The sequence below is a fragment of the Emydura macquarii genome, unplaced genomic scaffold, assembly GCF_026122565.2.
Source record: "Emydura macquarii macquarii isolate MOO-44397 ecotype Brisbane River unplaced genomic scaffold, CSIRO-AGI_Emac_v2 contig_3692, whole genome shotgun sequence".
In the NCBI taxonomy this organism is placed as follows: Eukaryota; Metazoa; Chordata; order Testudines; family Chelidae; genus Emydura; species Emydura macquarii.
In genome coordinates, this window is record NW_027133829.1 from 2,508,185 (window position 1) to 2,525,694 (window position 17,510).

Sequence of the window (17,510 nt, forward strand, 5' to 3'; positions counted from 1 at the left end):
CAGAGACACAGGTAAAGGAAGTTAGAAGTGCGGTACAGCTCCAGCTAGTTGACTCCCAGTGTAATTCCCGTCACTAAATGTCATTATCCTACTCAGACCAGTTCAACCATCAACAGTAATGTCCACTTCTGCTCTGGGGTGATGTCAGAGTCACCGAGTTTAAGGCCAGAAGGAGCCACTAGATCAGGGGTCGGCCACCTTAACAAAAGGCTGCGCCCAACCTTCCCCCCCTCACCCCCGGCCGGTGGCAGTGTCGGCAGTGGGGGCAGTCTGGAGCCCTGTTCCGGTAGCAGTGTGAGCGGTTAGCAAGAGTGCTGTGGCTCCAGCCAGGGTGCCGCATGCTGCTCGAATTAGGCATGCCACAGGTTGCTGACCTCTGAACTAGATCATCTAGTCTTACCCTCTGTATATTGCAGGCCACCAACACCACCTACCCCCAGCACTCTAAACCCAACAACTGAAATTAGACCAAAGTATTACAGCCCACAGGGACCTAGACTATTATGTGCCACAGGCAGAGAATAGGAGGGACCAAGATACACCAGTGCACGAGGCCCCTGCAGTGGTAGGAAAATGATTGAGTGAGAGATACCCAGAAAATCCTGGCAAGTGACCCGCACCCACATGCCGCAGAAGAAAGCGAATCCCCCCTTCACCCCAGGCTGATGCCAGAAATTCCTTCCCAACCCTACATATGGGGGATCAATTCGACCCTGAGTATGTGAGAAAGAACCAGCCAGCCAAGCACCTGAGAGAGAGAGAGCGAGAGAGAGTACCTGGTCCCATTTCCAGCCATAGCCATCGCTGATGCTTCAGAGGGAAGCCAAAAAAACCTCAAACTCCTCCCAGATTACAATGGCAGGTGGTGGGGGAAATCCCATCCTGATCCCTGCTGGTGGCCAGCTGAAACCCTGCAGCATGAGCTGTAGGAACATAAGCCTTAAACTGGAAGAGAGCGCCAGGGTTGTTGAGCCCTGCCCCCTACCATCGCAAGCAACCCCCATCAGACAATCACACTCATACATTTATCCGGCTCTCTCTTCATACTAAGTACATTGTTTTCCCCCCACAATTCCTATTGGGAGGCTGTTCCAGAACCTCCCGCCTCTGATGGTTAAAAACCTTCTTCTAATTTCCAGCCTGAATTTGTTCATGGCCAGTTTATATCAATTTGTTCTTGTGCCAACACTGTCCTTTAGCTTAAATAGCTCTTCACCCTGCCTGGTATTTACCTCCCCAATGTATTTGTTGAGAGCAATCATATTCCCTCTCAGTCTTCTTTTTGCTAAACAAGCCATGTTCTTCCGGTTTCCTCTCAGATAACAGGCCCTTCATCCCCTGATCATCATAGTCACTCTTCTCTGAACCTGTTTCAGTTTACATTTATGTGTCATGAACCAGAATTGTCACCAGAATTGTGCACAGGGTTCCAGGGGAGGTCTTACTAATGCCTTGTACAATGGCATTAATGCTTCTCTATCTTTACAGGAAATGCCTTGCTGGATACATCCAAGGATCACATTTGCCTTTCGCACAGCTGCATCACACTGATGGTTCATAGTCACGTTGTGATCAACCCACACAACAAGGTCTCTGTCTTTCCTCCTTCTCTGTCACTTCCAACTGATAAGCCCCCAGTGTGTAACAGAAAGTCTTATTATTAGACCCTCAGGGCATGACCTTGTACTCTGCATGATTGAATTTCATCCCATTTCTGTCACTCCAGTCTTCAAGTTCATCCAGATCTCCCTGTATAATATTCTGATCCTCCTCTGTATCAACCATGCCTCCCGATTTGGGATTGACAGCAAATTTCATTAGCACACACCTTCTTTCTGGGCCAAAGTCATTAACAGAGATATTGAATCGGATTGGTCCCAAGACCGATCTTTGAGCATGTTCAATTTTTTGCAATTAGTTTGAAAATATTTTGCTAACCCCTCTGCAACTGAATTATTTGGTAGTCCACATAATATTGCCATGTAGGTAGATCTCAGGCTGTGTGAGTTGAGGTATCCTGATTTTTTCAAGCATTAAACTAAAGGGATTGTTATTATTTGTGGGATTTGAGGTGTACACCCAGAACATTGCTCCGAGTGACTTTTTGTTCTTGTGATAAAGTCAGGCCAGAGGGCTGCAAAAAGGCATACCAGGGCCAGAGTGTGAGCCCAAGAATGCCTAAAGCCCTGGTTCCTGCAAGCAGGGGAGAGATGATTGCAGGGCAATTAGAGACACCTGGACCCAAGGAAGGGCTAGTCCAGGTGTACTTCAACCCTGCCTTCCCTAAAGGGAGGGGGGGAGAAAGCTGCTGGAAGGCTGGTAGCAGCTGGAGGGGACACACACACACACACACACACACACACACTTACTTACACTTCTCTGCAGCTACAGAAGGTGAGAACCCTTGGCCCTAGCCAGCAGAAGGAAGCTGGCGCAAGGTACCTCCAAGGGGAGACAGGGTTACTGGGGACTCCCTGGCCCACTACGAAGGGTTGAAGCGTGAGACCCACTAGGGAGGAGCTGGTTGTTTGCCACATTATATAGACTAAACTTTTTAGCTTGTACCAAACCTTTTAGGGCAGATCCCTGCTATGATAAATAAGTCATGGATTCATAGAAATTAGAGGTGGGAACTATCAGTTTGATCATCTAGATTATGATCTGTTTTAAACTTTATACAATGAATTGGGATGGTACAGGGTGAAAATCAAGGCAAGATTTGATGTAAAAAAACATACCCTGTAGTCAAATCTCTGAGACCTTTGTAATTATATGGCCAAATGCTCATCAAAGCCAAATTATGAGATCAAATGCTCACATAAAATGATAATTAAATTTGTGGTCTGAGAACTCTCACAACAGAAATCACACTCCCATTGTGTGTAGCTGAAATAATACAGACCCACATGAGTAGTCCCACTGAAGTAAGGAGGACCTGAATTCAGACATGTGCTAAGTATCTTGCTGAATCAGATCCACAATCTCAATATAGTGTACGTTGATCATTTTATGAAAGAAATCAGTCACTTACCAGGCTGCAAGTCAACCACTGAAGAGAAGAGTCTGGAAAGCTGCGTGGAAGACAAAGAATGGTGGACTGATAAGTTTTTTAATTCAAAACATAATAGGAGCCTAGTCTGAATGCATTTGCAGTTGCAGTTTCCCAAGAATTCTAATGAATGAAGCTGCTGCATTTTCAAAAGCACTTAGGACCCATCAGCTCCCATGTTTGAAAATTCACACCTTTTATTTAAGTGCCTAAGTAGGAATTAAGCTGTGAAAGTCCAGATGCTATCAAGGGTCCTGAGTAGAACTTGGAGTAAATAAGAGAGATTTTTGGTTTGCTGGTTTTCTGTAAAATAATTAACTAGACATCTAGCTAGCTAGCTATCTACATACATATACACACATTTGTTTTGGGTCAAACCGAAAGCGAAATTTTTGAAATTTTCAGCTCATGCAAAAGTCAGAAAAAAAATTATTTGGGGTCAAATGAAATGTTTCATTTATATTTTGAGCGTTATTTTTAACTTTTAAATTTTTTAAACAAATAAGATTAAAGGAAAATTTCAAAGCAAACCATTCGGAGATTTTTTTCAGAATTTTTTGGTTTTGCTTTTGCAATTTGGCAAATTCCCCACAAATTTGGGAAATGTTTTGGTCAGCCCAAATCTGCATTTTTCAGATAAAAAGGGTTTTGGCCAAATCATTTCACCCACTCTTGTCCTAAGTATATCAGAAAATATGGTCTGAACTATTCAAACTGCCCCTATTAAAGGACTCTCCATTGTTTGTTTAACTAAACATTGCCTCTTAGAATTATAGTGGGTTCAGATATTTGCTGGGACTTGAATCAGTAACCTCTGAAGTCAATACAAAGACTTCTGTTGATCAGTGGGTGAAGTTAAAGGATGTCTGAATTAGCAGGACTTGGAGATCTGAGCTGGAAGCCTCACAACAATTATAGGAGTTTGTAATTTCCAGAACTTCACATGTTCAACCACTGCTACAGCGCGCTGTCCCTTTCTCCTTAGATCCCAGTCGTCATCTGAATGTGCAACAATGACAAATAATGGAGGAAGAAAGCTAAGCAAACCTTTTCCAGCCTTGGAAGAGTCTGAGTTTTAAGTGAGGGTTTGGCTGAAGAGGGTTTTATTCAATCCAAACTGGTGTGAACATCTCTAGTAATGAGACATTAAATACTTTTTAATCTGGCACCTTTTCTTGTGTTAAGATGCATACTATTACATTATGCACATCTTTTGTGGATGAGATGTGAGGATACAAAATAGTGAATGGTATAAAGGAGGTAGATCTCCCTGTCTCGCAGCACAGAAGCGGTACAAACAGACCCAGAACAGCCTAATGTATTCAAACGAATATTCACAGAATGATTTGGAGAGTTTTTGTTTTGCTTTTTGCATTCTTTACTCCATTCATTCTCTGTCTAGCATCCATCGATCTGGTTAAATAATGCAGAAAACAACATTCTGGGAATACACACTTCAATATGGAAACTAGGTTGCTGTGGGCATGTTTGCGTCCCTTTTGTATTTGTGACAGGGAAAACAGAAACTCCAGCTCTACCCATTCCATTGACTACAAGGGGAACAAAATCAGACCTTACCACAGCAGACTAGAGTCCCTCAGACCCCATACAGATGCAATTAAATGAACCATCCAAGTATCTAACCAAATTATTTGCAACTAGGATGAGGCACATCACGCAATTCCTTCAGGTCAATGACTGGGGTGATGAAAGTAAATTACAGGGCCATAAATGCAATACACTCAGTATATATTCATTGAGTGCAGGTCCAGGTTTCCCCAAGTCCCTTGCCAGAGCCCAGATATAGACAGACCCAAGATAAGGCAAAGTACAAAATTGCATGTTGGATCTAAATCAAAACCCTGAAACAGAACACGATCCTTGTCAGCTAAATACAGTAAACAAAAAGAAACAACCAAGTAACAAAGAACTGTACAAAGCAAAGCTACATTTACAATCCCCTTCCCTGGAAAGCAGAAATCCTTACCATTCATTACAGCTGTCTCTGCACGTAACCCAAGTTCCCCACCTTGGCTGTTACCGTCATTCATGGCTTTATCTGTCTAATTGGGACTGCAAATCACTTTTTGCGAGTGTGATGCTGGCTGAATTAGGGGGACCATTTATGATATTATTTAACATTTCAAAATTACAATAATTCATATGAGATAGTCCATGTCAGGTACCATTAGAAAGTTATCATTTGCTAAGTATGATGATATTGTTTATGTGCATGTCAAATTTGTTTTGGAAGTTATGGACACGTTTGATGTATCTGTATTTCAGTTTGTACTGGGTTCCTGGGTGACTTCCCAGACAGGATGGCAGCAGCAATAAGCTGCTTCATGGCCCATTAAGGAAACTCACAGACACAATGGGCCTGGGGAGAGAAGCTGGGGCTACATCTGATGAGTCACCAGGACTTCCTTATGTGACCCTGGACTCCATCTTATTTGTGAAAATTTCCACAAGCAGCATGGCAAAGGCTAAGGGACGTAAAAGGCAGCTGCAGATGACCACAGCCATTTGGACTTCAGTCGTTCAGTCTTTAGTCTTCACCTACCTCTGGATCAATTCATCTACAACTGAAGCTGTGAAACAAAGGACTGAGACCCATCCAGGTACTGGATGTACACCAGAGGGACTATACAAGCCTGCAAACTCCACAATTCTACTGGAGACCTGATATATATGGACTTTCAAATCATTTGTATTTATCAGATTGCTTTAGTCATTTAACATTTCTCTTATAGTTTGTTATTTCCTTTTATAAATAAACCTTTAGTTTTATTTACTAAAGGATTGGCTGGCAGCGTGGTATTTTGGGTAAGATCCAGACTTATATTGATCTGGTACTGTGGCTGACCCTTTGGGGTCAGGAGCACCTTTTTGGTAAAGAGCACAGAGTTTTAAATAACTCATCTCTTTAATGGACCTACTGGCTTATTGGGAGCCAGAGACTGAAATGCAGTAAAGGGGGCTGTGTATATTTTGTTTTAGCTTCTTGATAACCAGTGTGGGGAATCAGAAGCACTGTTTGTGGCTGGTTGGGAAGTCTGACTTCAGTGTCCCCCACCAGTGCTGAGAGAATCTGCTCTCCTTTTGCAGCCTGCCCTGACCTTGGCATTTTCAGGTGCTCTACCCTAGCCATGGATGGGTCACAGCGGGGCACCTTGTCTGCTTATAGACCCTGATTCAGCAAAGAATTGAAGCAGATGCTTAACCTTAAGCCTCGATCCTGGACTAAAGCCTCAAGGTGTTGCTGCAATATAGATATTACTCTTATTATTAAGGAATTAATTTCTAGAGTCATATGGATTTTTACAGGACTTTTCCATAAAGGTACAGTCTGTCTACACTAGAAAGTATTTGCCAGTATAAATATACCACTATTCTGGCAAATCCTCCTAGTGGGAACCTGATTAACACTGGCAAAAGTGTTATTTTGCCAATATATAGCAGTTCCACCAACTAAATGAGCCGCATCTCTATATACGTCCATTTATACTAGGACTTTTCCACCATGACCGTGTGGGTGAGGGCTGTGCTTTTCTCAGCATAGCTATGTGGGTAAAACGTTTAGGTCTAGACCAGACTGAGTGTTAACCATTATTCTTACCATCAGGATCTTGTGTTGTGTTTCCCTCTCCCTCAGTGCTACTTCTAATGACCCAGCGCCACCTTAGCACAACGAAGGAGAGAACTGGCCACTCAGCTTTGCGATGCTTCTCCACCCCAGACCTTTTGAGGTTCGTTCACTGCATTTGAGAATTCACTAAGCCGTACTGGCTTAAAGGAATTTTCTCTAACTGACTGGCACAAAGCCACATTTTGCTTCATGGACAGAACTTTCTGTAGCTCTATTCTTTGGACGGCACAGAAAGTGCAACCCTCCTCAACCCCTCAGGTCTTGTTCTCACTCTTCCATTAGCCCCTTGAGTTGCTTGCGCCATCAGCAGGGTAGCCAGGTTTTCAAGATTCACAGCAATGCTCAGTGGATATCAAAAACTAGGATTGATGAGCTGGCTGTGTGTTATATTCTTACAGATGGCATGTTGTTATATTTCACAGGGCCACCAGAGGGGGCACGTGTTCTTCAATGGAAATATAATAAAACGAGTCGAATGCAGGATTCAAACAAAATAAGTTGGAAAATAATAGATTCTGGAGTTTCTTCACCAAACATTATCATTTCTGCAGCTTGCCATGAATACTTTGTGCTCTCAAGAGAGAGAAAAAATTGCTGAATTTGTGAATCCTGTTTGCAGCAGGGCATTAGAGAGACGAAAGATGAAGCTAGAATTCAGCGCCACCTCATTTTAATTCTTCAGTCCCATAAAACAAGAAGATGCATTTTATCTGGTTAATTTGCTGAGCCTGGGGTCACCTATATCTGGCCCTGCGAGAAGTGCATTGGAAAAATGCCTGAAAAGCAAAATGGCCAAACTTAGACTGGACTTTATAGTAATAGAATAAGAAAAAAGCAATTTCCCAAAGCGCTGACAAACAATTAGCTCATGAATTAGACTTACAACACTAAAGGCAGACGCTGCCAGTCTTTGGTACTTTATATTTTTTTCATTGTAGATGTTTATCATCTATGTTCTAACTTCATGGACAGCAAAGGATTCAGCTAGTGAAATGTAACAGATTGGACTCATAATGCCAGAAGTGTGTGCTCTGTGCATTAAAGACCAACCCCTCCAGCCCTTTCGCAGGCAAAACTCCTATTTAAGCTTCTGACAATTTTGCCTGAGACAAGACTGCAGGATATAAACCTAGCTTTAAGCAGGAATTGCCATTAAGCATCTGGCTGCTTGTTGGAAGTCCCTTTTCGTGAAGCAAATTTACTCATTGATTTGCCACTGTTTATCCCTGAATGCTCAGAAATGGGGGTCCTTCCACTGGAGCATCATAGAAACTGGGAAACCATGGGTTAGGACTGGTTGAAAGTGGCTATATCCTCAGGAGACAGCTAGAAGAGAGCCTTGGACCCTGAATCAGATGCAAGAAATACAGTGATACAAATAAATAAAGAACTGTTTAAATCTATCAGGAACAAATAAAATCCTAGTAATATTATAGGTCTGATTTTGTTCTGAGTTACCTAGATGGTAACATTATCTAGGCAGAAAAGGGAGAAATATTCAACAAATATTTCTGTTCTGTGTTAGGAAAGAAGCAGAATGATGTAATCATATTTCATAGTGATAATAAAATGCTTTGTGTTCCATCAGCAACTAGGGATGATATTAAACAGCAACTAGTGAAGTTAAACATTTTTAAAGTTATAGGATGAGATAACTTGCACCCAAGAATATTAATAGAACTGGCTAAGGCACTCTCTGAAGCAATAATGCTGATTTTTAAGAAATCTTGAAACACTGGCAAAGTTCAACAGGGCTGGAAAATGCCAATGTTATGCAACTATTTAAAAAGAGTAAATAGGATGACCTGGGAAACTAGAAGCAACAATCCCAGCAAAATCATGAAAAGCATGCAATCAGTAAGGAATTCACAACTGGTCAGGTAATTAAAGCCAGTCAACATGATTTTATGGAATATAGATCTTGTCAAACAAACTTGATACAGTTTTTTGATGAGATGACAAGTCTGGTTGATAAAGGTAACTGTATTGATGTAATAGACTACTACAAGGCATTTGACTGAGTTCTGCATGACATTCTGATAAAAAATTAGAACTATACAAAATTAATGCAGTCCATATTAAGTAGATTGAAAACTACATAACTGATAGATGTCAAACAGCAACTGTAGACGGAGAATTGTGATCCAGTGAGTCTGTTTCCTGAAGGGTCTTGCAGGGATCTGTTCTCAGACCAATGCTGTTCATTATCTTAATCAATGTGGCACAAAATATAAAATCTTTGCTGGTAAAATTTGCAGGTGACACAAAAATTGGTGGAGTGGTAAATAATGAAGGGAACAGGGCAGATATCCAAATCCATCTGGATCTCTTGGTAATAAGTTGGGCTCATTTGAAAATCACGCATTTGAACACAGTCAAATGCAAGGTCATGCATCTCCGAATAAAAGAATGTTGGTCTTATTTATAAGATGAGGGACTGGGTCCTGGCGCAGCAACTCTGAAAAGGCGTTAGCGATCATGGTAGATAACCAGTTGAATATGAGCTTCCAGTGCGATGCTGTAGCTAAAACGGTGAACATGGACATTGAATGTACAAGCAGGGGAATGTCAGGTAGTGGTAGGGAGGTGCCATTACCTCTCTATACAGCATTAGTAAGATCATTACTGGAATACCGTGTCCGTGTTTGGTGTCAATATTTCTGAAAGGATGTTGACACATTTGAAAGGGTTTGGAAAAGAGCTACAAGAATGATTCGAGGTGTGGAAAAATACCTTGTATTGAGAGATTTAAGAAGCTCAATCTCTTTAGTTTATCTAAGAGAAGGTTAAGAAGTGAGTCGATCATGGTCTACAAGTATCTACACTGGGAAGAGAGATAGCAGACTGCTCTTTTGTTTGCAGAAAAAGGAATAATAAGATCCAGTGGTTGGGATCTGAAACTAGACAAATTCGGACAAGAAATAAGATGCAAATTTTGAACGGTGAGGGCAATTAACTATTGCAACAATTTATCTGGGTATGTGGTGGGTTCTCCATTACCTGTGGTCTTTAAATCTAGAGTAGATGTTTTAATAAAAGATATGTTTTAGCTCAAACAGACATTAAGAGCTTGATGAAGACATTTCTGAGTGAGGTTCTATATTATGGAGGAGGTCAGCCAAGATTATCGTAACAGTCTCATTTGGCCCTCCATGTTTGACCATTTGAATATATGAAGGAAAATAAAACATGAATTGGGCTAGTTACCTCTTTGCGGTAAGTAGGGAAATTTTCATATACCTTGCAGCAAACTGATCCTCAGCCACAGTCAGATAAGTGTTGACTTTTTGATTTGTCCCCCTGTATACAGTATAGCTGCAGAATGCTTTTTAAAAACCTCATGGTTCTTGCTTTGAGAAAAATGTCTACCTGATCATGATAATGGCTACAAATTTCAAAAGCATTTCAAGAGCCCAAGTCTTGTGAATGGATGTCAGCGGGTTTAGGCTCCTAAGGCCCTGTCTACACTTACCTGTGAGATTCGTTGGCAGTCGACGGGAGTTATGCAAAGTACGCAAAAAACTTGTGTAACTCCCGTCGACTGCTGAGCTTCTCTTCTGCGCTCCGTCTGCACTGCGCTGCGCTACTTTTGTAGCTGGTCGTAGTACGTCGATTTCTGGATCGACTGAGCGGGTCTGCACTGACCGCTCAGTCGATCCAGAGAAATCGATCTGATGGCAGTGAATTTGCTGCCGTCCGTGTAGCCGTAGCCTAAGTCTCTTTCGAAAATAGGATTTATGGGCCTAAGCTACTTGGGTGCTTTGGAGACTATATTCCAGCCTCTCTTCTGTAAAGCTCCCTGTGAGAACTGTGCCTATTTCTGGGTCACATGGACCCTTCTCCTTGGACGCTGACCATAAAAAATCAAACTGAAAAATAAATCCACAGAAATCCCCTGGATAATGATCATAATGAGACTGGCTGGGGAGAGAGCAAAACATAAAAGGGCAGGGAACTCTCAAATAGCTGCCCTTTGCTATGCAGAACATGACAAAAAATCCTTGAAAGAAAGAGGCAGAAGATGGCATATAGCTACCTGGTCCTTTCAGAGAAAGTGAAATATCCCCTAAACTTTCCTGCGTACAGGCCCTGCCAAGGAAAATTCCTTCCTGACCACAAACCTGGAGATTACACATTGCAGTTCCACATTGCAATCAAATCGATACAGAACTGAGACTGGTTGTATGATACAGAAGAGAACTTGAGCAATTTCTGATCATCATTGACAGCAGGTCTGAAAGAGCTATACTAATAGCCATAGGTGCCTCTCCTTTGTGAATCTCTGACAGCTTTCAGCGGGATCTTTTGTCTGGGCTTTTGCCAGACAAGAAGGGACTCAGATGTTCTGACAGTCTACAAGCATCCAAATTCTTGGATACTGTCATGTTGAATGGCAGCACTTCTGGAACTTTGAAAGGGTGGAGGCTTTTCCAGCAATGACATTGCATTACTCAGCCATTGCTATAGCTGGATTATAATGGAAGAAGGGTGTGTTCTCACATGGAGCATACAGGGAAAAAATACACATTATTCTTAGAGTGGGAAATGGTCTCCTTGAAAGGATTTCATCATGGTTACAGGGTTCTAGGTTTCTCTTTCCCAATACGGCAACACCTGCTTTTTCCAAGTTAGGAACAGAAATGTTTGCATTTTGATTCCATCACATTCCATCCTAGAGTCTTGAGGAGAAAAAACAATCAAATATATTCCAATAGGCTATTTATGCCAAAATCTTTTTTTGTTTGCTTTAGGAGGTAGGTGACGAACATGCCTGGTTTCAGAACATCTGAAACTAAATTTATTTAATGTGGGTTTTTTTAGCTGTTAAGTTGAAACCCTTTCCTGTTTTAGCATCTGATACAGAAACCTGTGGGGGCCCAGAATGGAGCATAAGAAATGGCCATTGGAGATGCTGCTGCAACCACTTCTGCCAAGGGTTGCTGGCTACTGTATTCCAAAACATCAAAGTTTGCAAGTTAATCTTTGCACCACAAGAAGCTTCCTGGGAAAGTGTGGGTGTTTTCAAACTGGTTCAGTTGTTGAGCTTGTGCATTTGTGTTTACATGGAAAATGGGCTCAGTTTCAGGAGCAAAAAAAAAGGGGCTGCAAAACCTGTTTCCATGGGGCTGCAAAAGCAGCTCCTGTCACCCTGCCAGACATGCTGCGCATCAACAAACATTCTGCAATCTGTGCTGAGAATGCAGGTTATGCTGTTAGACTTAAAGCTTATGCAAAGCCATTCAGTTCCTTTTGTAACACGGGATATCAACCCCCCGCTTCAGGGCATAAGCTGATTGCCTTCGGGGTCAGAAAGGAATATTTCCGTCTATGTTATAGCATTGCACAATTAGCTGGGGGCATTATGAAGGCTTTTTTGCTTTCCTGCAGCATCAGGAAAACTTAGGCCAATGCTGAAGTGGCAGGATATTGGCCTTGATGGACCAATGATCAATGCTGCTTTGACTACTCACATTCCTCTGTACGGAGAATTGTTTTATGATGCAATAGAGCAGGCTGCCCAGAGGTGCATACCACAGAACTATGGGGAGAATATGCATAGGCCAGTTTCATTGATTTATTTAATCAGAGTACTCTGCTGCAGCAAACAGCATCGTGAGCTGTCACCTGAGACTGACTCCAGGGCCTCTAGCACTAAATGATGAGCATCTAGCACTTGAACTGAAGAAATGGCTCCGTTAGCTGATAGCTGTAGTGGATTCAGATCCCCTGTGGCCCAGCCACTGGAGTGGGGTGCATGACACATGCTGAACAGTGGGTTTCGCCAAGCACTTTTAAAATCTTAATGATCTCTTTTAATAATTCACACGTCACGAGCAAATAAACTGAAGGTTGAGAGAGTGGACATGCTGGTGGGTTCAAAACAGTCTCCATTATATCCCTGCATCTTTTAGTTTTCATACTTTCTGAAACATCCACATAAACGGGCAGAGGTAAGGGGTCGATTCTGCATCCCTTACTCACATGAATCAACTTTTTGCTATGAATAGTGCTGTTGAAGTCAGTGGACCTTCTCCTATGAGGAAAGGTTTGAACATTAAAGTATCAATTCAGCAAAGCACTGAGCACATGCTTAACTTTAAGCACATACTTAAGTCCCATAAACATCGATCATGTGCGCAGTGCATTGCTAAATCAGGGCCTTAACTTCCTTTCTAAACATTTCTAAATTCACCCATAATCATGGACTCTAGGCACAAACACAGCTCTGATATTTACTGACTTTGGAAGCCCTGACTCAGCAAAGTATCTAAACCCGCACTTAAATCTATCTATATTTGGCAAAGCACTTAAACACAAGCTTCAGTACTTTGCTGAGAAAGGATGCTTTGCTGAAGCAATGTCTGAGTGCTTAACTATACAACTTCAGTGTTTCAATAACATAGTCTTTTGTTTTAATTTTGCGAAAGTAACACATCCTTAACGATATCAGACCTCAATCCGGGAACGTCTCTGCTACTAAATATTTGGTAACAGGTTGAGTGAGACAGTGATGAAAAACAAAAAGGGAAGCTCAGGTTCACAGAATAGTGAGGTGATAATTAGTGATGTTCCTACTGCAATTCCAAGCAAAAGAAATACATAAATTTAAAAAAAATAAAAAATTTAAAGACTCTAGTCACTGAAGCAAAACTTGCATATAGTTTAATTATGTCAAGGTTAAAGAGGACCAAATCCTGCTCTCAGTTTCACCAGTGTTGTAGATCCAGAACCCTTGATGGATTTAATCCAGATTTTCACAGTTCTGACAGGTTTCTTTTCAGTTCATATTGCACTGAGCTGATGGGACGATTTTGCCTTATACCCTGATACTGAACTCCTGAATGCCTTGGTGCTTTTCCATTCAGTTCTGATTGGCTAGATGAGAACTAATGCATGAAATGTTGTTTGACTTCTGCAATAATATAACAATAGCCCTTTAATAATTATACTGCTACATATAAAAACTCAGAAAACCCAAGTCTAACATAAATAAAATGAAGAGGATGATGGTGGAAAGCCAGAAAACATTAATTTAATTTTTCCATTGAGTTTAGCAGAGTGTAAAGGTTTTTGGTTTTGGGTTTTGGTTGGTTTTTTTTTTTGGACAGACTGCTTTCCATGCAACTTTTTCTTCTTTAGAACAAATCATTAAGTCAAAAATATCCTCTTGTAACATGTTTGTCATGTCATGGTCACGTCACAACAACTGGGCTTTTTTTTCCCCCCTGGGATTCATGCCAAGTGCTAAGCCAGAAAACCTTGTTATATTAATTATAAATAAAACCCATGTTTTATTAACAACTAGCCTGCTGAATATTCTGTCGTGCTGCTTTTCAGTGACAGCAGAATTGCTTTTGCATTTTATCAATGTTAATGAAATTTTGGAGGAACTCAGGGCGGGGGGAAGGGGGAGCATATACTCCATTTTCCTCAGCAATATTTACAGGAAAGTCAGATTAAAACCATCTAGAGCTAATGAATTGATCTAACATTTAGGACCAGTCAGGAAAATCTGTTCAAGATTTGGTACAGGATCTCCCCTTCTGCAATGGGTGTGAATTAAAGTAGCATATTCAGTCTGAGCTTGTTTAGATTTGATTGGATTCTCACAAAACCGGTAAAACTGACAATGATGTATCATAGCATTGATGCCACCAGTAAGTTGTCACATGTCTCTTTGGATCGTGTGTGCCATATCCTTTGTTGTCTGCGGATGGATAGCTCTAACAATAATAATAAACTCTCATAAATAAAATCTCTAATAAAAACAATAATAAACTAATAATAATAAACGCTAATCTTAATAAAAACTCTATTGTGTTGTGAAAAATCACGGATCATATATTTACCAGACAGTTCAAAAAGATCCATAAACCATTAAAAAACTCTCTTGTTCTATTTCTTCCAAAGGACTGAATTAAAGCACATCAACATCTAGAAATCTCATGAACTGGAATCTTCATTAAAAGAATAAGTAAAAAAAACCCCACTTTTATAAGAAAATCTGCTTGGCTGAACTGTTTGGAGGAGCAGAGGAATATCTTTAAAGGTTATTTTTAACTTCTTGTGTGTTACAAGCCAATCTTTTATTCTACTTTAGTGATGGGATGAATAGATCTGGAAAGGTGTCTCTCTCTCTCTAGCTCAGATAATGCTAGAATTTGGAGTTCTCTGGTTGTACTGAATATTTTGCTGTTAACCTTTTCCCCCTACACTCGGTGATGTTAATAATTTTCGGGTTCTTTTGATGCACAGGAGCTGCTGTTTGGCAACTCTGGAATTATCTGATGGACAGATCACATTTATCACCACATTCTCATGCTCTTACTCACAGGGAAGAGCACCTTTCTCTGTGAGAAGCCCTACTGAAATCAACGCAAGCACTTGTTTAATAAGGTCCTACTAAACCTGAGTAAAGATATCCGCATCTGGCCCTAACGCACAAAGATCATATTAATCTACTGTGCATTCTGGCTGAAATTCACCTTTATGCTGAGGGTCCCCACAAGTCCCAGACTTCACTTAAGTTTAGCTGCTGAGTGCCATTTCGGTTGTATAGGCCATCTGGCTAGGGGTGAATTTCACCCTCTTTGAATAATTCTTCAAAACTAACAAACCAGAGCACAAGACTGATCCTACTGGTGAGTCTCATATCCTTTCTGCAACAATGGTCATTGCAAAAACACATATGGACCCAACTGCAATATTGTACAATAGAGAGAAGAATTCCTTCAGGACCCCTGATGATCATTTTATTCCATGAAACATGAGTACTGATAGCCTTTGTTTTTATCATGGCCACTGCCATTCTGATTCTGATTCTGGCTCATCTGATTCTGGACCCCCACTACAAAAAGGATGTGGACAAGTTGGAGAGAGTCCAGCGGAGGGCAAAAAAAATGATTAGGGGGCTGGAGCACAGGACTTATGAGGAGAGGCTGAGGAACTGGGCTTGTTTAGTCTGCAAAAGAGAAGAATGAGGGGGGATTTGATAGCAGCCTTTAACTACCTGAAAGGGGGTTCCTGGGAGGAAGGGGCTAGGCTGTTCTCAGTGGTGGCAGATGACAGAACAAGGAGCAACGGTCTCAAGTTGCAGTGGGGGAGGTCTAGGTTGGACATTAGGAAAAGTTTTTCACTAGGAGGGTAGTGAAGCACTGGAATGGGCTACCTAGAGAGCTGGTGGAATCTCCATCTTTAGAGGTTTTTAAGCTGAGGCTTGACAAAGCCCTGGCTGGGATGATATAGCTGAGGTTAGTCCTGCTTTGAGCAGGGGGTTGGACTAGATGACCTCCTGAGGTCCCTTCCAACTCTATGATTCTATGATTCTATGATTCTAAATGTCTGGCACCTTTCACATATTGCACAGCCCCAGGTATATCTTGACACTATACGGATAATAAATAATAATACAGGAGGAGTCAAAACTAGATCTTTTGGGTCCAGTTGTGAAGAATAACTGGGAGTTGGGATAGTTTAAAAAGCTGACTCTGAAAGTGTGTTGATCAGGAGACTTATTAATACATATGTGTTCTCCTAGCTATAGTGAAATCAGTTCTATGTGTTAGGGACAGAAGAACATTGTCCAAGAGCTAGGCAGACCAAAGGTTGTCCACTATGTCATCATTGTTTATTATTTTCATAGCAACAGTGCCTAGCAGACTCAGTCATAGACCTCATGGTGCTAGGTGCTGTACAAACAGAGAACAAAGACAGTCTCTACCTCAAAGATCTGACAATTTAAGTATAAGGTACAGTCAACAGGTGGATCCAGACAGGTGGGGGTGTGCAAGGAACCAATAAGACCATATTGGTCAGTACGATAGGTAGTGGTCTCAGCAAACCACTTGCCTAACCACTGTCAAATAAATACTATGTGTTTTGCAGATGTAAGGACAGATTCTGCATTGATTTATACTAAAGGAGGACGTGGTACTTATTTTTTTCACTAGACTCGATATCTCCCCATCTACTTCTTTATGCTCTCTTGCTACTTGTTTTATTCTGTTCCATCTTTCAACCTATTTTCTCATTGGATTTTCCTTCTCCCATCCCTTTTGGGGGGTCCTCTCCCCCAGGAGGCTCCTATTCAATAATGCTTGGGTTTCAACCTTTTAGACCTGCAACATTCCAGAGAATTTGAATCTTGGCTAAACGGGTACTTCCAATCTCTGAGGTACAGCTTAACTTTGTAACAGCTACGTAAAGGTTCTGCGCAGAACTGCAGAAGAAGTAACTACTTTAAAAGCATACTTACGCAGAAAGGCGCATTCCCCAGCAACAGGATCAGAGGAAGAACCCAAAGGGACACAGCATCATTTATCATCCTCAAACTTTTAATTTTTTCTACAAATAATCTTGCGTTTGTTGACTGTTTTTCTGTGAAGTCAAACTACAGTGGTTAGAAAGCAAGTTCATGCAATGCAAATTATTAACTACGCCTCAAATATTGTCTAATGTTTAATGTTTGGTCAACAGACTATCCTGATCAAATATGTGCTACTGGTGAAGCTGTTCCAGTTGATTATTGTCTAGATCATTGGGGAACATGTCCAAACAGTAAATTACAAAGTTTAACAACCTAGTGTGTAATAAATAGAAGTAGTATATATTTATTATTATCATTAACATTATTGTCAACTCCAGACATTCAAAATTGAGTCAGTCTCAACCCACCCAACAAAAATCTCCATGAGATTTGGTTTTAAAATCATGATACTTTAAAAATTAATATATTTTGGGTTCTTTTTATTGGCTTCTGGGTTTTGAATGTTTAGGGGCAAGCTTTCTCCCACATCCAAGAGAGCTAAAAAT

The 17,510-nt window shown here is 41.1% G+C and overlaps 1 protein-coding gene across 2 annotated transcripts in view; it reads right to left on the bottom strand.

Annotated features, from left to right (window-relative positions):
• The window catches only part of HABP2 (hyaluronan binding protein 2), a 58,708-nt gene extending 41,625 nt beyond the window's left edge, over positions 1-17,083 (bottom strand). For both annotated transcript variants that reach the window (XM_067537269.1, XM_067537268.1), the window contains exons 1-2: positions 16,954-17,083; positions 3,032-3,071 (exon numbers count right to left, since the gene is read on the bottom strand). In XM_067537269.1, the coding sequence (XP_067393370.1) occupies positions 3,032-3,071; positions 16,954-17,022 (109 nt within the window). In that variant the 5' untranslated portion in view covers positions 17,023-17,083. The remainder of the gene's footprint in view (positions 1-3,031; positions 3,072-16,953) is intronic.
• Positions 17,084-17,510: the final 427 nt, after the last annotated feature.